General features: G+C 41.1%; 1 protein-coding gene across 2 annotated transcripts in view; it reads left to right on the top strand.

Moving 5' to 3' along the window:
• b3glctb (beta 3-glucosyltransferase b) overlaps positions 1 to 18,699 on the top strand; it is a 34,740-nt gene extending 16,041 nt beyond the window's left edge. For both annotated transcript variants that reach the window (XM_028982880.1, XM_028982879.1), the window contains 8 exons: positions 1,305 to 1,368; positions 2,502 to 2,633; positions 3,378 to 3,447; positions 5,143 to 5,256; positions 15,095 to 15,194; positions 15,932 to 16,051; positions 16,331 to 16,475; positions 16,696 to 18,699. In XM_028982880.1, the coding sequence (XP_028838713.1) occupies positions 1,305 to 1,368; positions 2,502 to 2,633; positions 3,378 to 3,447; positions 5,143 to 5,256; positions 15,095 to 15,194; positions 15,932 to 16,051; positions 16,331 to 16,475; positions 16,696 to 16,875 (925 nt within the window). In that variant the 3' untranslated portion in view covers positions 16,876 to 18,699. The remainder of the gene's footprint in view (positions 1 to 1,304; positions 1,369 to 2,501; positions 2,634 to 3,377; positions 3,448 to 5,142; positions 5,257 to 15,094; positions 15,195 to 15,931; positions 16,052 to 16,330; positions 16,476 to 16,695) is intronic.
• Positions 18,700 to 25,947: the final 7,248 nt, after the last annotated feature.

Genomic DNA, 25,947 nt, shown 5'->3' with positions numbered 1-25,947 from the left:
ACTGGGGCTTGGTCTCTCCCAACTCTGTAAACTAATGATCTCCTACAAGCAAAAGTCCACAGATGGAAAACAAAATTGTATTGCTGCTCAGAGAAAAACAGGAGAACAAAGAACAACAGTCTCTTTCTCTATACTCATAATCTCATTGTTTCATAAAAACAAGGAAATTCTGCAATAAACGGTTTACGTAAATCAATATTTGATCGAAGTTTGACCGTTTTTTTCACTATATTAACAAAATGCCTTGCAGCTTAGATCAACAGTGGTTTTTACTGGTTTGTATTGGTGGCTGAGACAGAATTGTATATCTGCACATCTTCACAGGACCAATAGCGCCAAGGACCGAAATTAAATATAAAAAAATCTCTGGTAAAGGTGTATTAGTGCAGCAGACATGAAGACTGAAGTCTTCAATAATTAAATTTCTGTCCACACTTTGAAGGAGATAACCTGTGGCTTGTGGTTTGACTTGCTTTTGCAGGGCTGTAGACGCAAGAATGTTTTGAGTCATGTCTTGATTTATGTTGTAGTTGTAGTTCAAAAGTACAACAGAACATTTTGCAGACTTACATGAGATGCTTTAAAATGTCCATCATAGAAATCCCTCATTTAGTTCAATAGGACCCAATCCATTATCTTAATAACCAACTACCCAACATTTTTTTTAATTATAATATGCAAGAGGCAGTGAGTCAGCTTTAAGGGACTCAGCAGATGTAAGATCTGCTTAATCATCCAAATGGTTAACTGATCAAAATCTATATTTTTTCTGCACAGTTCAGACATTGTGTGACATCATCAACACCAGCTTGGACCTGATAGACATTGTGCTAACAATTAGAATATGTTCAAACAGAGCATTCCTTTGCTCCAATAAAACAGTAGGTATGCTTGGCTGTTGATGAGACGATAGAAGAACAAGGGTGGTCCTCACCTGTTCATGTGGCCAAGCCTCTTCAATTGGCGAGACTGTGGCTGACAGATGATCATTTCATCAGATGGACAGCTGCCAGGGAGGTGCAGTAGTTAGGAAGGTGCCAGGCTGCCAGGTTGGAGGGGTATAACCACGGGAGTGAGACCTAGAAGTGGTATTGGCAGTCAGGGAGTGCACTACTATAATTAAACTGCTTATTCTAGTCCACACTGCAAAGCCAGCATGTTAATCAGTGTGGCTGATGCAATATGTTGAACTTTTTAAATGACTTTTTGGACGAAATCTCCTTTCCTTTGTTCCTTCTTCCTTCCTCTGCTCTGTGCAAATTAGTGTGCCTGCCTGGTATCAAAGGTCTGTTTTGACTTGTCAGGTTGGCAAAGCAAGTGAACGACAATCCGCCGAAGTCAGACTTCACCATCGACCTGAAGCATGAGGTGCGTACCTCCCGCCGCTCTTGTGACCCATACGCCCCTCTTGATCCCATTCTGTAACCCCTGAAATCAACTGCTAAGGACAGTGCATTGCTCCTGCGTGTAATGGAATGAATTCACCTTCATTTATTTAGCTATTGGTTGTGCTCTAGGCTTGGCAGCTGCTTTAAATAAGTTTAAAACTGTACAGTTTTCTTGTAAAAATTTGGTCAAATCTCTGTATTCATGGTTTTTATGAAGATGTGTGACAAATAATGCATTATACATTTGGTCTTAATAAAACTATTAAATTCAAATGCCTGTTTGGATGGGCAAGAGAAATAACTTCACTTTCAGGCTAATTATTTTCAGATACATATTCCACTTATGTTCTGATTAATACGAAAGCTAAATTGCACTATAATTATTTTTTTTAACTGAACTTCCCAATTCGCTTGCCATTGATTTGGATGGCTGGAACATTTGGGTGTTCCTTCATCTCTCATGTTTTAGAATTTGTATTTTATTGTATTTTGTTTTCTTAGTGCGGGTACACGATGAGCTTTGAGAGGAAGAGATTATACATTCTATTACCTGCCCATGGCAATTAGAGAATTTACCTCATTATTACAAGGCAGAATGTGTTTCAGCTGGAAAATCAACTTCCATTTAGATTTACCCCTGTTTCATTATAAATTCATTCTTCATTTCAGGTGATTCTGTGGGAAAAGGCTTTTTGGGGTCATTAAAAAAATTAGATAAAATCATTTCACTCGTACGTGAGAAAAGGGAAAAATTCAAGAGGTGACTTGATTTAGTTTAATGTCACAGAGAGTGAGAATTAATCTGTTTGTAGTATTTTCACCTTCCTTCCTCTCTCCAGGCTTGTTCTCTGTATTGCTCTCCCCTTCTTTCTATTTTGCATCCCTCCTCCCTACACCAAGGGGGCTTCTGTTTTCCCATCTTTCCCTTTTATGACACTAGTGCTTTTTCAGGGCTATCTGTTCTCCACACTTCCATTTAGTGCTGGAAAACATGTTTGATTCACTGATCCACACTAATCTGCTCAGAATCTTCACAGTTCATTTTTCTGCACAGTATATATGAGTGATGGCTAAATGCAGCCGGCTCTCGCTAAATCTACGCCTCTGATGTAGATTGCGCTGTACATCTGGGGGCAAGGGAGTGGCCCCGCTCTGAGTCCAGTACCAGAGTTCTGTGTCAAGCCACACAGCACAGCAGATATGGAAAAGTGTGCCACCACCATTACCACCCACCTACCGGACTGTGTACGTATAAAGAAGTGCTTCTGACCTACACCTTTACTGTACAAACAAAATGCATCCATTCGTGTTTTAGTTTCTATGTAAAATTTCATATACAGTACAGGCCAAAATTTTGGACACACCTTCTCATTCAATGCATTTTCATTTATTTCATGACCATTTACATTGGTAGATTCTCAGTGAAGGCATCAAAACTATGAATAAACACATGTGGAGTTATGCACTTAACAAAAAGTGGAGACCTGGCCTCCACAGTCACCGGACCTGAACCCAATCGAGATGGTTTGGGGTGAGCTGGACCACAGAGTGAAGGCAAAGGGGCCACCAAGTGCTAAACACCTCTGGGAACTCCTTCAAGACTGTTGCAAAACCATTTCAGGTGACGACCTCTTGAAGCTCATCGAGAGAATGCCAAGAGTGTGCAAAGCAGTAATCAGAGCAAAGGGTGGATATTTTGAAGACACTAGAATATAAAAGATGTTCATAGTTGTTCATTCATAGTTTTGATGCCTTCAATGAGAATCTACCAATGTAAATGTCATGAAAATAAAGAAAACACATTGAATGAGAAGGTGTGTCCAAACTTTTGGCCTATACTGTAGTCAAAACTACAATTGAACCTTTTAATGAAATAACAGTGGAAATTACAATGGAAATTTACATCTACAGCATTTTTGTGCACAAATTTGTGTTCTGATAAAACAAGGCCTACAACAATGGGCACATTGTTTTCTGAATGGCTTTCAGGGTGACCCTGTAAGGACAGAGGATGTATTTGTTGCAGTGAAAACCTGTGAGAAGTTCCACACAGAAAGAAGTAAGTGTGCTTGCTTTAGAAAGCCAGAAACCCCACACCCTTCTGCCTGAAATTAGCCTTTTGCATGTAGAGCTCCCACTGCCTTGCTGACTAAGCAAGCACTGGACAGCATAACACCAAAACAGATTTACCATACCAACCCAGTCCTGTTGTTATAGTTTGTAAGTAAGTCTGAATTAGCATGAAGTGACTAAAGCAATCCTGCACAGGAAATTAAGAGTGCAACCCAAACCTTACTGAAATTGGCACATCCTTCTTTAGCAGTGATGGGAACAAATCTGATGAAAAGTAGTGGTAATACCAAGCCACCCACCACACACACACACCACACTTTCTTTACCAATCTACTCAGAGTGCTGAAAGGTCCTGATCTGAAAACAAGACTTGCTGTATGCTGTACGAAATTGGCTTTTATGCTAGAATGGCCAATTTAAATGTACATGGATAAACTTGTAGATGCCCATGAATGCTAATGATAAGTGCCATATCTATTTATTTATTTATTATCCTTCTCTGCTTTTCTGTATTTGCCAGCCATTAGACAGAGGAAAGCTTTCTTCATGCTCGGTACAACAGGTGTACTGTAAATGGCCTGTTGCATTTTAGGAAACCATCTGGAAAATTTGCTGACAAGCAAACCAGCCCCTAATCCCCTGATTTGCATAATTATCCCATTTTAAAGATATGTGAGAGAACTGGTGCAAAGTGTTGTAAAAACCATTATTCATTGCTGCAAATATACAAATGAGGCCAGGTCTGCCTCAGAAGTTGTTTGAAAGACTACAAAGAAACTTACTTGAAAACTAGGGTTCTCCATCAATATTCTAACTAATTAATTGTACACTTTTGCAAATAATTAATCATGATTAATCAGGAAGTGTTGTGGCTTCACTCCTCTAAGGTTGTGGGTTCGAGTCCAGGTTTAAAGTTTGCATGCTCTCCTCCTGTTGGAGTGGGTTTCCTCTAGGTTCTCCAGTTTTCTCTACCATTCAAAACCATGAGAGTTAGGTGAATTGGCAACTGTAAAACGTCCTTCGTATCTGAGTCTTCTTTGCCTAATGCTTAATGATCTAGGATAGGCTCTGGTTCCTGTGACCCTAGCCACTAGGGAAGTGGTGGCCTTGCGGGTAAGGAAGCAGACCTGTTATTGGAAGGTTGTTGGTTTAAATCACAAACCGTCAAGGTGCCACTGAGGTCACCTGAATCAAGGTCCCCACACACTGCTCCCCAGGCACCTTTCATAAGTGCCCACTGCTCACTAAGGGTGATGGGTTAAATGCAGGACATATTTGTTGTGTCGCCATGTGCTGTGCTGCAGTGCTTCACAATGACAGTCAGTGTGTCATTCTAATAGCTATTCACAGGTAATAAGCATCATTATGCTTGTTTGATTTCTTCAGTCCACAATGGGAGAAGCACATTCACTTGCATGTACTTAATGTACCAAAAGTTAAAAGACTAAATTTGTGACTTGTTTAGAATACATTCCAGTGGCTATGGATGAACCTTGATTTGAAGGTCTTCCAAGTGAATCCTTTTCAGCAAAAGTTGCCAAACCTTTCATTGTAAATAGTGGTATCAGCGATGCAGTCTGTTCTGTCCCTCCCAGGCACAGACCATGTGTCACTCTCATCTGTGCCTGGAACATTCATCAGTTTTTTAATATAGTGTTCCGTCTCCGTACATCTCTCACAGTTCCAGTGGTGAAGCAGACGTGGGCCCAAGACGCAGTCTATCTGGAGTACTACAGTGACACGGCAGACTCCTCCATTCCGACAGTTGATTTGGGAGTCCCTAACACGGACCGAGGCAAGATTTTTCACTGCCAAAGCTCGTGATGAATTCAAATTTACTCTGTAATTTAAAGTGACATTTTGATCAATGAGAGTTGTACACTCTCATTGTTGTAGCTCGTTGGTAGTTCTGTGGAATGGAATAGAAGCCTTGGTTTTGCCATAGTGGCAGTGGTGACCTATGGGTTAAGGAAGCAGACCCGTAATCTGAAGGTTGCCTGTTCGAATCCTGAAGGTGCCACTGAGTAAAGCACCGTCCCCACACACTGCTCCCTGGACGCATGTCATGGCTGCCCACTGCTCACTAAAGGTGATGGGTTAAATGCAGAGGACACATTTCACTGTGTGTGCTGTGCTGCTGTGTATCACAATGACAATCACTTCACTTACTTCTCTGACTGTGACTCTATTATGAGCATTCGTACTTGACATTAAGATTAAGAAAACCAAAAGGTCATCGAGAAAAGGTTTATCAAAGATTTCAGCAGATCTAAAGAAATTTTCACCCATATGATCATATAAGTGGGCTGAGTGTCAGTGTGGTTCTATTGTATGTTTGAAATCATATTATTTCTATAAATCAGTTTATTTAGCATTTTGTCATTAACTGCATTAGAATCAGATTCCACATGTCAATTTATATGGTTATGGGGAAAGGAGTGATCTGTCATACAGTGATCCACTATATAAGAGGTTCTGCCATTTACCATTTTAGATGTCTGATGGAGACACAAATTTTTCGTAGCCAGCAAATTTGGAGGCAGATGAGCAGATATGAAACGTCGTATCCCCATCAACCAAAGTCGGAACTAGGGCTGTCCTTTGTTTACATTGACTAAATGAGCGATTAGGCGATGCGTTTCAACTTGCAAGAAAGATGCACAAATGGTGAGGAGGTGCAGAGTTGAAACATATTCTAACCTCTGGCAATTATGTTTTCGTTGCACTGGCAAGGAAAGCAATGCCTGGGGTGTGGGACACTTTGACCATGATGTTAATAAATTCATAAATGTAAAAGAGCAGGTTACAAGAATTAACAGTTACTAATTTATTAACATCGGTAGATTACTATTGCAGTGTAAATATTGTATGTAAAAATAATACCAATGTTACAGAGAAAACCCAAAATAAAAGAAAGGAGAAAGGGAGAGAGAAAAGCCAGAAACCAAGCTAAAGGGAGGCAGCTTGGCCCTCGAGAAACAGGGAGAGAAAGCAAGACTCAGAAACTGGGGGCAGAAACCCCCCAGCTCCCGATGGGGAAGGAAGTCAAGAGGACACAGCCCACAAGAGAAAATTCTTTTATACAGTACAGGCCAAATGTTTGGACACACCTTTTCATTCAGTGTGTTTTTTTATTTTTATGACCATTTACATTGGTAGATTCTCACTGAAGGCATCAAAACTATGAATGAACACATGTGGAGTTATGTACTTAACAAAAAGTGGAGACATGGCCTCCACAGTCACCGGACCTGAACCCAATCGAGATGGTTTGGGGTGAGCTGGACTACAGAGTGAAGGCAAAGGGGCCAACAAGTGCTAAACACCTCTGGGAACTCCTTCAAGACTGTTGCAAAACCATTTCAGGTGACAAAGCTCTTGAAGCTCATCGAGAGAATGGCAAGAGTGTGCAAAGCAGTAATCAGAGCAAAGTGCGGCTATTTTGAAGAAACTAGAATATAAAACACGTTTTCAGTTTTTTTTTTTTTTTTGTTAAGTACATAACTCCACATGTGTAGTTCATAGTTTTGATGCCTTCAGTGAGAATCTACCAATGTAAATGGTCATGAAAATAAAGAAAACAAATTCAATGAGAAGGTGTGTCCAGACTTTTAGCCTGTACTGTATATTTGACTCCCACAAAGTTCCCACAGACCAATCAGCAGTTGTTCTTTGATGTCTTGTCATTCTCGTCATGCACCACAAGCCATTTGCTGACTTTTGATGCCTTTTGTTTGGGGGGTGTTGCAGCTTGACAAAGATATAGACGGGGGACTTTCATGGAATTTCCCTTCTTACAACTGTGTTTAACCCCCATGTAACACACATCTCAACATGTGATGCAAGTGATTATATCACATTTTAGGATTTTCTGTTTACATAGTTTACATTTAAAATATTGTCAGAAAATACTTTAATAACTCTATGCTTGTTCATATTTTATCATACAGTCCCTCCAGGATTCCAAGATTTTATTTTATGATTTTTTTTTTTGGTGGAGGACTTTTTTTTAAACTCTGGATTTAAGGATTACTAGTCATTTTGTCATGATATTAAGGCCCTTATTTTAGTAAGTTGAATTCAAGACTTTTTAAGTATCCACGGAAACCCTGCCGTGCACCCTGTGATCTCGCCCATTTTCCAAAACTAATGCCTCATGCTGCAAGTTGGCATGGTTTCGCGCAGGTGACGCAACTTTGTCATTTTCACAAGGAGTGAATATTTCTGCGTTAGGCTGGTACAATCAAAATCTCTCCCATTAGCCAAATTTAAATTGCCTACCGTTTAGATCACACAGTACTAGTCAGAAGCCTTCAGTCATGTGTCAAGTCATGCTGGAGTAGGTTGGCTGAGTTCACCCTTCACGCTGATCGGTTGCATCAGCAGAGGCAGAGATGCAGTTGCAGGTAATTGTTATGTACCAGCATGAGCACCTCAATGGAAAATGGAGGGTTTCATTTTGTTGTCTGCACTTGGAATCCCAAGGTCTTTCATCCTGTCACAGCAGACATACATTATTCATTTATAATATAACTCAGACTGGCTTTCGAGACGCCCCCTACACAACTGTAAAACACAAATGGGTGGGATAAATGCAAGTGGTGTAGTGACTGCAGCTGCAGTGTGCTGTCCAAATGGGCTTGTACCATTCCCAAATCTCATTTCCAATCAGCACTTTTTTTTTAACCCTCATAAATAATAGTCTTCAATTGTCTAGATCATTGCCCTTTCAACAAATCTATCAATCTTGTATTCAAAAGCCCGGAGGTCCTTGACTTTAATTTCCCAATAAGTCACATTTCATGCCGTTGTTGATTTAGTAATTGTTTTCAGCTTGTGGTCTTGTCTGGGGAACGGTTTTAAATTAACTGCATAATGAACCACTGCTGGTTTCTTATTGGTGCATTGGCCGTCCACTTTTCTCAGATAGTGTCTATGTGACACTGATTTCTTGTGAGCTGGGCAGGCGAAGTATCGAAATCTGCTGCTCTTTTTGAAGAATAGCAGGAGATTTGGTTGTAAATCTCTCTCAGAATCCCACTGGTCCTGAAGCATCTCGCGAGATCTTGGTGATCCCGAAGAAGCCTTGTCTTGAAGTGGTGTCAGGAGCATGGTCTCTGTGTTCATTACTTCGTTGCTTATTTGAGGGAACAAACACACAGGACATACCTTCTAGTACTTGCAGCATATGAGCCAATCAGAGTGCACTGGGGACAGAATTACTGTAGAAAATAAGTAAAATGTAGCTTTAGTTTCAGCTGTCTACGAGGACTTTTATTATGTCAATATAGAATTGCACAACATTATATAATAGCAACGTTTTCCTTTGGTAAATATGGTAAATATATTTAATTATGTCATTAAAATCACTCAAAACAGCGTCGGATTCCTTGACATTGGTACTGAAAATGTCTGCACGTGATTATGTGTAATACCTATTTATCTGAGAGTAACAATTGTGTGACCAAAAGAATATTGTTTTGGTGTACTAACAACCCTGTTCTTCCAATATTATAACACATTTTCACATTTTGCTAAGTTCAAGCTTGTCTTTATCTAAGGTCACACATGCATGATGGCTGTGTTGAGAATGTTCATATGTTTGAACACCTTCTTATTAGTTGTGCACACCGAACTGAAGAAAACTGAACTATGGTATACTAAACCACCATGCAACAAAAAAGAGCTGTACGTACCATATAAGAAGCAACATTGTTTTTGAGGTAGAACATATATAGAACTTTATACGGCAATTAAAAATAGATTTGTTAAAAAAAATGAGGGGCCCACTTTGGTTTCAAAACCCGAGGGATGTGTTGTGTCTGCCCTGTTTAAATGTGTAGACTGCACCTGGAAAGCCGGTTTTCCAGGACATTTCGATGCCAACAGCTCTGCTTCACAAGGCCCTGTACTTTAAATACGAGTGTCGCTCATTGTTAACTGAAGGTGAAGGGGAGACACAGCAGACAGAAATAGCCCACCATGGAGGGAATGAGACTTTCTCTATCTTACTTGAACATATTACCTTTGTGAAACATTGCGTCCCATCACCGGGCAAATGTATGGCGACAGATCGTACTGTGGGCTGTAGGAGTGTTTTGTAACAGTGGCAGTGACTGAACCTGACAGACTTATTCATGAGTGCCTTATATTCGGCATTCAGGGGAAACATGGCATGATGTTACTGGGGTCATTTGCATTATGAGTCATACTGGTCTGATCTGTGGCATTTTTGTGATGGAACGAAGCATATGAACATGGGTGCGGTGTGGTGGACTGGTACCCTGTCCAAGGGCTGCTCCTGCCCTGTGCCCAGAAACCCCTGGGATAAGATCCAATTTTCACACTGTCCTGGCCAGGATAAGCAGGTTTAGAGACGGGATGAATGGAATGTTCACAGAGTTGATGATTGCTGCTCTCCTTTAGCTGAGAATTTGCACAAATAATAAGGATGTTTGCTCGTGAATGGCTTCTTGGCTTCTTGTTGAATTGCCTACCGTTCCTCTGGCACGTTCTGCTTTCAAGGTCTTGCATATTCAGCCCTGTTCATTTTTCTGCCGTAAAACATGGGCACTCAGACTCAAACTGAGCAAGGATAAATGGAACTATAGTTTGGAGCGTTCCTGGCATCTAGGACATGGACCAAAAAAAAACCCCTAGGCAACCCAAATAATAAGTGGCCATGTAAAACTTTTTTTGGGTACTTTCTTTGTGTGCCTGGGGATGTGTAGTGTGTTTTGATGGGGAAATGATGGCCAATTGAGTTCACTAACATCACTGTTTGGATATACTTTTTGGTGGATCCTTCATGTCTGAAATGTCTAGTCAGGCCAAGGTGATGCTAATCAAGTGGGATTGCCAGATGCCCCCAGAGCTCTGCCCGGAGTTTTCAGCGGTGGCTGAGAAGCTGGGAGAAAACATCCTGGCTCACGGCAAAAAGGCAAGCTTTGAAGTAGAAATGCTACCTTTCTAACATCAATGCAGCCACAGTTTACTGATTCACGTTTTCCACATCACACCCTTTCCTGCTCTACATTCGTTTGTCTTAATTTATGGGCTCTCTGCCAATGTGTTTTGGGGAAATTGTGCTGTACAGTCCCTGACAAAAGTCTTGCGCTTATGGTTAATGCATTTCAGTTTCATTGAAAACTAATTCAAACTAATTATCATTTAATCAAGACAGAAAGGTCATATTTTGGCAAGACAAAAGTTTTGTTGCCTATACAAAAATTGAACAAATTTACTGCAAAATATGTTTAAAAAATGTGGTGCTGTGAGATCCAAATTTAATATCTTGTATGACTTTTATAAGCTTGAAGGACTACATCCATGCGGTTTGGCAAGGATTCATATAATTTATTAAGTCACCAGGAATAGCAAAGAAAGCAGTCTTGCATGCCTCTCAGAGCTCATCAGTATTCTTTGGTTTCATCTTCCATGCTTCCTCTTTCATCCTACCCCACACATGCTCAATGATGTTCATGTCTGGTGATTGGGCTGGTCAATCCTGGAGCATCTTGATCTTCTTCGCCTTGAGGATCTTTGATGTGGAGATGGAAGTATGTGATGGAGTACCATCCTGCTGCAGAATTTGGCCTCTTTTATGGTTTCTTGGTATTCCAGACTATTGATGTTGCTTTCCACCCTGCAGATCTATTGCACACCCCCATACTGGATATAACCCCAGACCATGAATTTTCCGCCACCAAACATCACTGTTTTCTGGATGAATCTCAGATCCATGCGGGCTCCAGTTGTTCTCCTTACTGTGGTGTAATTCAACAGAAGATTCATCTGACCATCCACCTTCTGCCACTTTTCCAGCGTCCATCCTTTTAGCAGGCTGTGGGCCTTGGCAAATGCCACACGTTTTTTCAATCGTCTTTTGTTTAGTGCTGGTTTCTGGGCACTGATTCCAGATTCCATGGAGGACATTTCGAGACAGAATCCAACAAACTCTTCTGGTTGACACAGGTACCTCAGGTGACCAGGTCTTGTGGAGCTCTGCTCAGTGGAAAATGGGAAGGCCTTGGATTTTCAAGCCAACAAACGATCCTCTTGAGCAGTTGTCTTGTCTGACCTGGGGTTGTCAAAAACATCTTCAGTCTCTTCAAATCTTTTTTTAATCCTATGTACTTGTTGCTGAGACACATTGTGTCTGCCACATCAGCAGTGGATCTGGTCTTCAGCCTCTTGATAATCAACAATTTATGGTGAATCTTAGGCATGTTTGCAGAGGTCTAGTTGCAGCTGATGTGATGGTCTAGTGTTCTGGAGTTCTTTTTAAACACTTATGTCTTTGCAAAAATTGACTCAATGACAGTTTCAATTTGCACTTAACATTATTACAAAAGCTGTTGGGAATAAAATAAGCCATTTCTTGTAATGGCTCAAAAAAATCTTGATTAGAAATATATTTCAGTGGTACTTGAGGTCAATTTGTGCACAAGCGACAAGACTTTTGTCAGAGACTGTAGACCTGTGGGTTTCCATGTTTTTTGCTCTTTGGGTCGTTTTGTAACAGGAGTGTTCAATAATGTGAGCTACCAATATGGGGTACCTCACAAGTCCAAGAAGCAGACTTGTAATCGGAATTGTAGCCGAAACATCCCCCCTAAGGGCGTTTTTTCATGGCTGGCCACTGCTCAGAAAGGGTGAGAGATTAAATACACAAGACACATTTCATTGTCACCATGTGCTGTGCACTTTCAGTTTGTCACGGAAATGAGGCGAGACAGGAGAGCGAGTTCAAGTAAGTGGAAATGAAAACCGTGTTGCACAAAATTGCAAGGAGGCAGGTGAGGCCGATTTATTCTGTGAACGCGTAACCAGCGTCATCTGCAACTTCCGTGGATGTTGACCTACACGGAATTGGTAAGACAAGGGACAGGAACACAGGAAGGCAGGACAGAGGCAGTAACAGGAACAGTCTTACAGTTGATGAGAGCTGAGTCGTTGCAGGTGAAGGCAAACAATGACTGAGCGACTGGAGGCGGCCATATTGCCATTTTATAGGAGTCACATAGCTCCAAGTCATGTGAGCAGAGTCATGTGACACAGTTGTCATATATGGAAATTGCAGGGGGTATAGATCTGTCAATCCTTTGCAAATTGCTGTGCATTTGTGCTTGGTGTGACTGCATTTGAATAGCTGGTCTGGGAGAGCTGGCTCAGTCATATTAATATTAAAAGTGTTTTTGTCAGTCTGTCTACATTTTATTATTAGTCTAGTCTTTGCCTCCAGCTGTCTTTGATAGTCTTAGTCATGTCCATACTCATTTTAGTCTATGTAATATACAGAGCTGGTGAATACTGAATGCATTTGCTTAAGTTTATTTAGCAATATATACTGTTACAGCACATAATAAAGCAATGTTTTCAGAATACTTTTAGAATACATACAGTCATGAAAATAAAGAAAACACATTGAATGAGAAGGTGTGTCCAAACCTTTGGCCTGTACTGTATAAAATTCACATTTGAAATGCTTCACTCCCAGTCATGGGTCACGACTGGGAACAAAGGGCACTGGGCAGGGACTCACCCAGGGCACCCAAGCTTATAAGCATCAACATGAATAAAATATCAACATCAGCATTTTTTAAGCAGTCACATGACAATCAGGATACACAGCAAGAGAGGTCCTGTGTGACACTAACCAATTTAGCCCAAAATAGTACTAGCTATGTGAGAGCATGAAGCATGAATAAAATGTCAACATGAGTATTAAATTTTTTATGGACTGTTGTTTGCTGTCCACTGATGAGACGAAGCTCCATGAAGGTCTCTGATTTGTAGTGTTGAAGTAGTAATTAAGAAATTAATGTTTAACATAATTTAGACTCCTCTTGCGACAGGTGAAAAATACTTGAAAAAGGTGAAAAAATTGATACTCAGTTAATATTTGATCACAGAGCCTGTTTCTAGAGAAATTAATTTTGGCGGAAGAATGATAAAGCCCTCAGGGCATCTGTAATTTCAGGAGCAGCAGGAGTGTGGGTCTCGGTGCTGTCCATAGCTGCCATTGTCTGAACCCCACTGTGCCCTTCATGCTGTTTTCCTTATAAATTCAGTTTTAGCCCTAAAATGTTTTTCTTTCCCTTACTGTTCATTTTGCACACACCATCACTTCATCCTCCACAGCCTCCTGTCCGTTTGACCTCCTGTTTATATTTGTGCAGGGCTAACAAAGTGGAACATTTCAATTTCTGCCGGCTGCTACTGCGCTGGCCGGCTTTATTCTGGATTCTGTAGAATCTACCCAGTTCCAAATCTGCTCTGTCCTCTGGTGGCTCTGTTTTGTGTCAGAATAAATCTCACGCAGCGTATGCCGCGCTGTGTGCAAACAATCAGCAAGAAACAGTGTAGTGAGACCCACACCCTGTACTGGTTTCCAGGTGACAGGGTCTGTTACTGGAATCTCACGTACTGAACGTTACTGGTGCTGGATTAACAGAAGCAACAGATAATACCAATAACAATCAAGGGGGGGATGTAAGTCATATATCATTATTTCTTTTCAGATAACTTTATTGTCATTGAATGAAATTACGAACCCTGGGCTCAATACAAAAGCAGTTTAAAATAAAATATAATATTGTCACAATATTGTCTGTCACAATCCTGATTTTCCTGTTTCTGTTTCCCTGTCCAGAGTTTTGAGTTTTTCATCTTGTGCTCCTTGTTTACCTGATTATGTTCATTTGAGATTGTTAGTATGCTGGTGAGGGTGTGGACGACCATTCTGGCTGATATGATCGGTCCATCTGACACCCTCCGGTGGGGTCACGGTTGCGGCATAGAGGAGCTGTTTGATCAGCAGGGTGTCCAGAGTGATGAGTGGAGTGGGCAGACCTCCACCCCGTTGCATCTCACCCCCAACGTTCTTGGGATGCAATGGTGATGTGCTTTGAGGGGATGTACTGTCACGATCCTGACATTTCCAGATTCTCCAGTTCTGTTTCCCAGACCGGAGTTTTGTGTTCTCTGTCCTGTGCCCATTACCTGATTGTGATCATTTGTGATTGTTACTATAAATGTGTCCTTGCTGTCCCAACTTCCCTTCTTTCCCTGCCATGCTTTCCTGACAGTGTGTACCGTGAGCACAAGTTGAAGGGAAGGAGAATATACAAAACTGATTTAAAACATTTAAAACTGAATTATTTTTGTTCATTTTTAATGAACAGGGTGCATAATGCACGTTTAGAATGAGGGATGTCAAAAAACACGCACCCATGTCAAGTATACATGCTACACATGCATGTGAACCTGAAGAAAATGGAGCAATGTTACCAGCACAAATTTTATTTAATAAGGCGCAAATGATTATTTTAATATTTAAAATGCATCTCAGTGATTCAAACTTTTTTTTGACAGCTAAAACACAGACGAAGAAATTTTATTGGGGTTTCTGTGTGTAACTTGGGTAATGAGGAGCATTTCTGTCTCCTGGTGTCATATGCGTCGTTTTGCAGAGGCCTACTCAGCACTGTGCTTATCCCACAGTGTCAAATCTCTGCTCAGCATCTAGTAATTCTCTTCCATTTCATTGTGTCGTGTGTTTACATTCTAGCTGTTGACCGGATTGGAGGACGTTGCTGTTTTTTTTTGTTTTGCTTTGTTTTGACATGCAGGGCACTGTGGGAAAACCTTCGCCATTCTGGAGCGTTTTCTCAGCGGAGCCGTTTCCCCATCTGACTGGCTGCTCATTGTGGACGATGACACGCTGATCAGGTCTGACTCACAGCAAGGAAACCATGACACGCTGCTTTCATTTAGCACCAAGTTGTCTTAAAACTTCCCAATGGGAGACATGAAGATTACAGCGCGATAAAATCCTGCACCGGCTTGTTTAACGCTCACCATCATGGGATCACATTCACAAATGAGCAGAAATACAGCACTACTTGTACACTCAATGCTCAAAGTTATTGTTCTTTTTTCTGCAAGTTCTTTTTTAAAACACCACTGGAGTTTCTTGAAAGCTGATACCCACTTTTTTATTTTTAGTGCAACATAATTATTCGGTTTCTATTTTCAGGATTGCCATTGGCCATGTAAATTAGCATGCAAATTACCATACATTTTCCTATGCATTCCTCTATTGTTCTTCTGTATCTAATTTGCATCCATATGATAACAGCAGCTTCACCCGAACACTCACAGATGCGATTAGATGCAATCGCTTTTGCAGACTTGAAGATCGGATCCACTCACTACGTTGCTCAAGTGAAACCGTGCCACTCGAGAGCAGCGTTCTTGTGCTTCTGTGATGAAGTACACTATGTTCTTTGTCAAGCTGGCATGTCTTGACAGGCAAAGTGTGTTTTTAAAACTCTTGGGTCTTTTGTGGATTCTCTTTCTTGTGAAGAACTCAATAGGACAACTTTATAAGACATTTTTTTTTTTTTTATGAGTCGTAAGCGAAAAGTCAGCAGGCGGTCTAATGACAGAAACATCCTGATCCATAGTTTGCCCAGGCTGAAGAAGCTGCTAAGCTGCTATGACCCCAGAGAGCCCGTTAGCCTGGGTGAGCGGTACGGCTACGGCTTAATCCAGAACGGCTACAGCTACATCACTGGAGGGGGAGGGTGAGTTCCTGCTCCATCAGCATCAAACGGTGTGCAGCTGTGACCACCCACATCAGATTTGCCATATTATCATTTTCAGCATTTTCAGCTCGGTCCCCTGGCCTTGATCCTAGAGTAGCAAAATAATTTCCTCCCACTGTTGTAAAATCAGCTACAGGCCTCTTTTAATCCATTAGTCAGCATCTGTTGCCAACTAGGCTTGTGTTGGATGGAATGGCGTAGAAAAGGGTGACAAATGCTGCTTTACCCTGACGCGGTTGACCCTGCCTCTTTTGGCAGGATGGTGTTCAGCCGAGCGGCCGTGGGCCGCCTCCTCTCCAGCGGCTGCCGCTGTTACAGTGACGATGCGCCTGATGACATGGTGCTGGGGATGTGCATGAACACCCTGGGCTTGCCGGTCACGCACAGTCCGCTCTTCCACCAGGTGACACCTGACCCTGCATGGCCTGTCAAACCTACCCTGCACCTACATGAAAATGCTGCATATCCGGCTACTCTGGGAAACTGGCTTTTACTCTTCACACGATAGAGTCCTCCGTCATCATTTGTTCTCTGTAATGAGGATTTCCTGTGGCTGGAGTGCATTCCACTGTGGACGCTTAAATGCAAATTTGCCTTTTCCAATCCTGTGTGCTTGTTTACAGGCACGGCCAGATGATTACCCAAAAGCCTACCTGGCCCGGCAGCCCCAAATCTCCTTTCACAAGCACTGGAATGTGAATCCTGGAGAGATGTACAGGCAGTGGCTCCTGGACCCTGTAGACCAGAGGGAGACTGTGACAGAGACAGCCACTGAGACCAGATATGATAAAGAAGAGCTGTGAGGAGAAAGCCTGCACTCACTGTGTGTGTGTGTGTGTGTGTGTGTGTGTGTGTGTCAGATGTGCTTATGTCTGGTGTACTGATATGATACTCTTGAATACTGTTGAATAGTCCTAAAATAGATCCTGAAAAATATTTGTCTATGTTTCTGTATTGGTGTTTTTTGGTTAAAGACTTATTTATGCCAGGGGCATATATATTATATCATGTTTGAATTTATATAAATTAATTTAATTACGAATATCTATGTAATATATATGTTCAAAGAACATGCATTACAAAAATGAACAAAATGTGTATCCCTGTTCACCACTGCTCACAAATTTATGGAAATATTAATGTTATCTTTCGAATAAAGCACACTCTTTACAGACCTGGTAGAAAGCCAATGTCCTTTTGTCACTGAGAAATCTGGTGTGTAATGATTTCATGATGAAAATCAATACCGGTAATCTGGGGGTTCTAAGTGGATTTCTTCATTGTGGCTCCGTTCCTCTTCTGTTCCTCCTTTACATGTCTCATTCTCATTTGTTTAATTTAATATGCTAATCAATAAAAGCATTATAATACAACACTGTTGTACAGTAGAGCTGAAAACAATTCATTAATAACATAAATTCTGCAAGTCAAGTGTTTAAAATGTTACTATTTCTAGTGATCATAATGTTCTCATAACTGGATCTGAGGTCAGCAAAGCAGCTATCATTTGTAGTATCGGAATAGGATGAGCCCATTAGGGAAGCATGTCTAACTATGGTAAAGAATAATACGACTTACAGCAGTTATGGACAGTGAGCGTATTTACAGTTAGATACACAATAAGATAATTTTGTATAACTTTACAAATTATAGAGAAGACAACATGATGTGTGTGTGTGTGTGTGTGTGTGTATACTGCTAAGTTATAAGTTATATGTTGTCTTCTCTATAATGTTTATAATGCAATATTTAATTATGTATAAGACTGTGGATATGGAGCTGGATTTCATAAGTGAGGGAAACAGCATAGCTGTCGTGTTACAGGTCATCTGTTTATGAGCATGATGGCCATGAGGGAGGATACTAATGAAATAATGAAATTGTGTAGTATCATTGAACATTAGTCACAAAGTGCAGTCATGACTGATGGATACCCCGGTGCATTTGCAGATATTTTGATTGATGCACTTATAGCAATTGGACAGATGAGGTTCCCCTCCCTCTGCTCCTCCAGAGACCCACCCTAATCTATGTCATAACAACATGGATTACCATACAAATGTCAAAACCGTTCAAGACCTGCTTTGCCACGATTGGAAAGTTGTACTCATGCATTTTAATGAGCGAAGTGTCTAGCGCTCCCTTTTCATTACAGAGGAAATGTAAAAGTACTACTGCAGCAGCATCTGTTCCGGTTTAGAAATCAGAGGACCATGTCCAATAAATTCAGGCATATTTATGGGTGTATTAACTTTCTCTCCCCCTTTAAAATGCCACTTATGTTGGAAATAAGAGCAAACTACCACCATAACACTAGCAATTACAATTCTCTACTGTTACTTTATGTAATACAGTGAATTGAATTGTGAATTAAATATGCACTTATAATACAGTGAAATGACACAAATGACTTTGAGGGTCTGTAATGTTCAAGTTGCCCGTTTGTCTCGACCTGCACTATTTTATGGGTCAGTACACATTATCCACAATGTCCTTTGTCATGTTTTTGTGTGTTATTTGCACTATGTCTTTTTGCACAATGTGAATCTCCAAAGATCTCCCTCCTTGCAATCTCGTCTCTCTGTACTATATAGTGAGATGACAATAAAGTGGACTTTGACTTTTGACTTTGACTGTTTGAGTGGAAATCCCACCCCACCCCTCTTCACCCAGATTTTCAACAATTTTTGTAATTTTGGTGTAATTCCAAATTTGAATACGCAAATAAAGTGTCTAGAGCATTGGAGTGCAGTAGATACTAAAAAAACTCCAAGAAATGTTTAAAACAAATTCAATATGAATGACATTTTATTTGCCAGTATAGTCAAGTATTTTCACACATGTACTTTGTGCAATAGTATATTGGAAATCATGCTCAGTAAATTTAGGCATCATACCGAATCGATTATAATTTTTAATATATATTTTAAATGTAATTACAAACACTGTAAATGCCAAAAATGTCTTGCTTGTGAAATAGGCTACTGTAAAAATGATTACAATCCAAAAAAAGGATTTCTCTTTTTTGCCCTTAACAACATTTTTGGCAAACGTAAAATATTCATACATATCACTTCCAATTGAGATGTGCTACACAGAAGGTCATTGGGTGTTTCCACACTGTCACTTAGAGGAGAACGGCAGACTTGTGTCCTCTCTAAGTAAGGTGTAAGGGAGTGAAATGGCATCCATGCACTCTACAGACCTCAATAAACAGCACATCCAGGTGCAGCTCCCACAGACGCCCCATCTCCTGTTGACCATTAATAGATGATGACCTTTAAAATATCCGCTGTTACAGAAGGGCACATTATGCAGTGGCGGTAAGCCAGGCCAGTGGTTGTGCTCTCTTAACGGACAAACTGTCCCTCCAGTCTGATCCGTGTTCTGTCAGGGTTACCTAAGAGTGCTCCAGTATTCCAGTCCGGCGAAGTCCTCTTTAATAGATGAAGAGGGCATATCCTGTAACTACCTTAATTCTCAGTTGACGTGGCAACAGAGAGCATGACAGGATAAATGGCAGGTTCTAAAGTTTCTTTGTTCCATCCCTCAGACATTGTGTCAGCTGTCGTGTGTAAAGTAATGCTGCAGTACAGACACAGCACTGTGTCAAAGGGAGAAAGCTCTCACCCCACCTAAAAACCCACGGCTCCAGGATACAAAACATCCGAGTCCCAAATTTCTCACCGATTTCTCCCATCCCAGCCTTACTCACCAGTGCTTCACGTATCTCTGGAGTCCAAACCTGGGGGTCCATCATAAGCTGGGAAGACCTCATGAGGAGCCGGCCCACCTCCCACACCCCAAGCATCATGTGAAATGAAGGACTTGAGATCTGTCACCCCAGCCAGACATTTTGGTGTTCAAGGCTGAGTGGGATGACAACTCTGTCCCTTCACCTCAGCAGGGAAATGGCACTTTTAATGTTCATAAAACTGAATAGTTTATGAAGAAAATGCTTGTATGCCTGTATGCATTATCCTTAGAGTCAGTGAATTTATTCCATGGATCCATTATCCTCAGTTGAGTCATCAAATAGGTGTGATGTCATGCTGCTCAATTTACCTCAATTTGCCATTTAGTTTTTAAAATGAGTGCAGGGCATCTGATTATATGTCTCTCAGGAGCAATTAGTAAAAGGAAGAAATTAAACATGCAAGTTTTATCAGTTTTTATTTATAATGCTAACCATGTCCTTTCAGGTGAGCATGAAACAAATGTGAAATTATATCATTCAAATTTTTAGAATGGGGTGTTTCAGACACTAAATCATTCCGTGTGACTAGTCAGGTAATGCATTTAAAGGTGAATCCAGGAAAAAGGAATATATGGCTGGCTCAACTCTCTCTCTGATATTTAGCTTGTGATTCACAACTGGAAGTGAATCCCAAAATCAGGAACTGATTTGGCAACACGCTGCTTGCGCTACTCGTATGACAACAGCAGAAGGAGGAAGTGAGTTTGAGGTTTATTGTGATATGTACAAAGTACAGCGTACAGAGCACAGTGAAATTCTTACTTGAAAACCCATCCCACGCAGACAGAACATAAGACATGATATACAGAAGACATAAAAGACAAAGTGGTGCAGCAGCAATAAATGTAGTCACAGGCTAAGTTGCATAAAGTGAATGTGCATAATGTAAAGTGTCAGTGCATGAGGTTAAGTAAGTTGCATGTAGTAAAGCGTAAGGTGACTGCAGTATATGTTGTTTTGTGATCCAGTATTACACATTGTGTGAAGAATAGATTTATTGCAGTTACTCTGTGTTGAAAAGCCTGATGGCACTGTCCGTCATCACCATAGGCTCCTCCAAAAGGTCATAGTTTGTGTGCCCAGTGACGTTCATGTAAACTGCCAGACACCTGAAACCCAAATTTCATCAGCGCATATATCCAGGTCACTGCCAATGAGAGTGGTGTGATCCTGGGGGAAAATGCCCCACCCTTGGACATGAGCATCATCGACTGGTTGATATCATACGACACGGATCCTCTAGTGATATCTATAGTTTCTTAATTAGGCCATGTATTTTACATTCCTGCAGTCAGACGCTGAAGAGTTGGGGCACTTTGGCACCTTGAAGCTGTTTTTGCAGCTGCTCTAAGGCTCTGGAAATTTGCATTTTTCCTCTCTGTTAGGTACTCAAAAACCCTTACCTCATTTTCTTACCTCAGCTCACACGCTGAGGCTTATTTGAACGCAGCATTGACACCAGCCTTCAGCCTTCACAGTCTCCTTTGCGGTTTCAAGAGTATGTGAGTTTTTACATCTTAATACTGCATGGCTTTTGCCAGTGGCAACCATTGTTCCAATCATTGGCTGACTGGTAGCTGGATGCTTTTCACCTAAAGCTTTTTCCTTATGAGACATTGTGGTGTCCCACTGTTCAGCAGATGTGGAAATAAGGAAGCAAACTAGCGTTCTCTCATTCCCTGGAGCCTTGGGGAAGTTGATCAAAGACATCCCTGCTCTAGTGGAAAAGTGTATAATATTCCATTGGCTGTATAAGATGCAATGCAGGTTGAATTTTCACAAGGATTTCGGATCATTTCCTTGACGATTTTATTGATTATTTCAAATTAGATTTTGAAAATGAAATAATCCATAACATGTCTATATTTGAGGCTTGTTCACTTATGTTTTCTTCTCTGTCCCTTACCTGAAGCGTGATTTCATCCTGGTGAACAGGTCCCTGCTCTAGTGGAGTATTTCATAGGCTTTGTGGGTGTCGGTACGTCTCTACCTAGAACGTCTTTCCGAGCCAAAACCCACTGGGCCTGAGGGACTCAGATTGGACACCTCACCACTAAGCCACGCCTGGCCTCGTACCCACACTGCCCTGCCTTACCAGCGGTGCTTTATCACCGGTGGCCAGGATGCGCTGGGGATCTATGATGTGTCTGAATAGTGTATTATTCATAGGCAGAGTGGTGGTTGTGGGGGGGCTGGGGGTTGAAACAATGCATAGAGACTAATTAAACTGTGAGTGAACTAAATGAATGAATGTGTACAGCACATCGCTAGTGCCAGTCCTGAGTTTTAATTGTCACGTGTTGTAATGAGTATGAGTTGACGATGATTAAGGAGGATAGCCGGAAAAATCGAATGGATCTGCACTTGGACTGAGGCTTTGTGCCTGATTAACAGGGTTAAATGGCCATTGATGCGCATGTGGTGAATGCGGCAATTGTGTTCTTTATACCCTGGTTTGTTTACGCCGACATCTCGACTAGTGAATGCATTCCGCTCTGAGCCCCTGACCTTAGATGAATTGCTCAGAGACAGCAGTGAACCCTGGAACAATGAAACGAGAAATCACACTAATCCGAAATGCAGGTTTCACAAGGATTTTGGATCATTTCCTGGACAAATTTATTTTTTCCTAACTGTCACGACATAAGGGTAGACATCGGGCAAAAATTATGATCCAAGGTGTGATTCCAGGTTGGTTTATTGCAGACATGACAATATATACACGGGCATGATCCAATGTACAACATTCAAGCATAGTACTCTGGGAAAGATTAGCTTCGATATGGGGAATGGGAAAGGCTGATGAGGTACCGCTGAGGTGCAACTAAGCAAAGCACGGTCCCCACACACTGCTGCCCAGGCGCCTGTCATGGCTGCCCACTGCTAACTAAAGGTGGTGGGTTAAATGCTGGGGACACAATTTGTTGTGTCACTGTGTGCTGTGCTTCACAATGACAATCACTTCACTTTCACTTCACTTTCAATATCACACAGCAGATCGAGGGACTCAAGACTAGATCTAGAATCACTGGCACAGACCGCATCAGCTCTGTCCTGTGGCCACACAGCAGGACTATCTCAGGTCAGGCCATGGTCACACCAGCACACTGACAGAGACCATAATGACAACAATCATTCATACAATAAACACATAACAAATATGCCACGTAACAACAGAGTGCAGACATGCAGTTCCAACAACAGTTCTACAATTCAAATGCCTTTAAGTAGGCTTTAGAGCAGTAAATTTAATTAAATGACTGAATGCTCAATGGCCTTTTAAATAGACACATATATTTAACATGATACAGATAAGCTGGGCGAAGGAGTTGAAAACTATCTATTCATAAAACCTAATTCTGTAGCATGGTGTCTGTCCTCTTGAAAGATATCTTGAAACTTCAGTGCCATATAATTTCCACTCAGCTAACCCCACCGCTGCTCTGCTTTAGAGACCTGGTTGAACTTTTGTGCCCAAAGCTGCTGAGGGCGCGTGAATTCGAATTGTCTGAAAAGATTGCTTTTAGTGAGCTGTTCATTACTGCGGCTGCAAATATGGCCTTGTGCTCAGTTGAGTGATTCAAAGAATCATAACGTAAGATGCGATTGTATTTTGAGGGCTCCTTGGATTATGTCAGAAATTGAGGATTTTGCATTCATCTGCCATCGCAATTTTGTGCCAGTTACATCATTCAGTAAAATGAGCTATAAGGTCATCCAGGAATATGTGGAATTTGACTGCTCTTCTCAAACAACTGCTCAGGGCATTAATGGCGCAGAGAGGAGGCGATGCCGAAAACCTCAGGTACCAGCAGTAGGGACTGTTTTATGTCAAAATGAAGTACAGAATGTACTTTCTGAATGGTTCTAATCAACAGAGTCAGCTTTATGCATGTGTGCTGTGATGAAATGGGCGGCACAATTAGAATAAATTTGGTGTAATTAAGTAGTTACGAATAGCTGGGTTTGGCTATATGGCCTGCTAAAACTGGTGGCCACCACTACCCACTTTGCATTATAATTACTTGTTACTGCCCTGCCATTAAAGTGTAGGGGTTTTAAAATTGGCGACTATCAAAGCCAATTGTTTACATTTGTATTTAGATTAATGATTCCTCCCCACGACAGGATCTTAAAATCTCCCTCCCCCAATTTCTCCTTCTGTCACTGCACACAACCTTGGGGTAAACATGGACGATTCCCTCTCCTACTCGTCTCAAATTTCCAATCTCTCTCACTCCTGTTGGTTCCTTCTCTAAAACATTAGAAACATTAGAAAAAGATTAAAAAACGATGCTTGCCAACAAAGCCAAGGAAGGGTTTGCACCCTCCTACCCAAGATCCCTCATCGCACCTCAGTTTGATTTCTTCAAACCTCCAGCACTGCTCGACCGGTACATGTTCGAACTCTGGAGTCACTACAGTATTTTACTACATATAATGTAGATCGTTTTCACAGTGCTTGACTATGTAAACTGATCTTCTATCTGCCCTCATCTGTAGTGCTTTCCATGTTTGGAGGTATGAACTACTTATGTCTTTTGTTTAGTGCCATAGAATCATAATTAGTACAGAAAAAATATATACAATTAATACATAGTAAATTTTTCATTTAAAATAAAAGTAAAATAGGCAATAGTTTTAACACCATATTTTGTGTATAGTTTCAAGAACATTCACAAATCACCACCACCAAAAAAAAAAAAATCCACTGATTATGTTTTTTGAGTTTTACATGACTGAAACGACTGGCTTGTAAATAACACTACTCTTTGAGGGGGCACAGATGCCCATAATCCATTACAGATGGTAAGACTCCGATTTAAATTCATTTGCTTTCATTTCAGGCCCTACTAAATAATGAGAAGGCTTACCTCTCTGAGCGGAATATGAATGCTGTGTTGTAATTTGTTGCTTTTGCTTCTTTCTGTTTGATGTGTACAGGATTGATGGTCCAAATGTTTCCTGGTTTATTGTACACCTGCGGTTGAGCAGAACAAACTTTTTTTTGCTAATTGCTGAAGCTGCTCAAATGGGTAGTTTCTGATTGTATGTTTTAATTGAAATTGGACAGATGGCCGATAGTCAAAAAGTTTCAAAATACTAGAATGCAGGACAGAAAATGCACAGTATTTCCCTGCTGTTTTATTTACAGTTTTTTATTCATTTTTCAGTGCACCAACTGGGAACAGATTAATCCAGGGAGCATAATATCTGTTCCTATTTTTTAACTGGAAAAAAAAAGGAAAACAGAAAGAAAAAAGTTTTAAAGAATGAGGCATTAATATACTGTAACTGGGTGGTAGTAGCCTAGTGGGTAACACACTCGCCTATGAACCAGAAGACCCGGGTTCAAATCCCACCTACTACCATTGAGTCCCTGAGCAAGACACTTAACCCTAAGTTGCTCCAGGGTGACTGTAACTACTGATTGAAAGTTGCTCTGGATAAGGGCGTCTGATAAATGCTCTAAATGTAAATGTAAATAACACAAGTATCAAGGCATCTGAGGGCATAGAATGAGATTTGGAGCAATTTTGTCCCTTTAGAGACCCTGATGGGTCTGTGAAGGTCATTATTTTCAAGAACAGGTAGTGACCCAGACCCAGAATGCCTCTCTGCCGCTCTTCTTCATTTAAATTTTACATTTACCTTTTAGTCACAGGGACATTTCCCTGGAGACACTAAGGGTTAAGTGTCTTGCTCAGGGACACAAAAGTGAGGTTTGAACCTGTGACTTTGTCGTCTTCTGACGAGTGTTTTACCCACTAGGCTTCCACCACACTTTCCCCCTGTCATTGAGTGCGATCCAAATGCAGTGCACATGCAGACTCTGCAGAAGAATCCAAATACTTTAGCGCTCATACAGCATGATACTGATTCATTATTTACATTTACATTTACGGCATTTGGCAGACGCCCTTATCCAGAGCGACTTACAACGTGCTTTCAAGTTACCATCGATGAAGAGATCAATTCCGGTTCACTAGGACCCCGACTATGAATACATCTATTTAATTCACTCTGTTGTAGATTATGGCCCTACCCAAGCCCTCATCCCTTGAAAAATGTAAGATCCAATGGTCATTTGGAGAAATGTAGATAAGACATTAGGATC

The sequence above is a fragment of the Denticeps clupeoides genome, chromosome 6 (assembly GCF_900700375.1).
Source record: "Denticeps clupeoides chromosome 6, fDenClu1.1, whole genome shotgun sequence".
Lineage (NCBI taxonomy): Eukaryota > Metazoa > Chordata > Actinopteri > Clupeiformes > Denticipitidae > Denticeps > Denticeps clupeoides.
The sequence above is the reverse complement of the archived record's forward strand: the minus strand, read 5'-3'. Positions and strand labels throughout refer to the sequence as shown.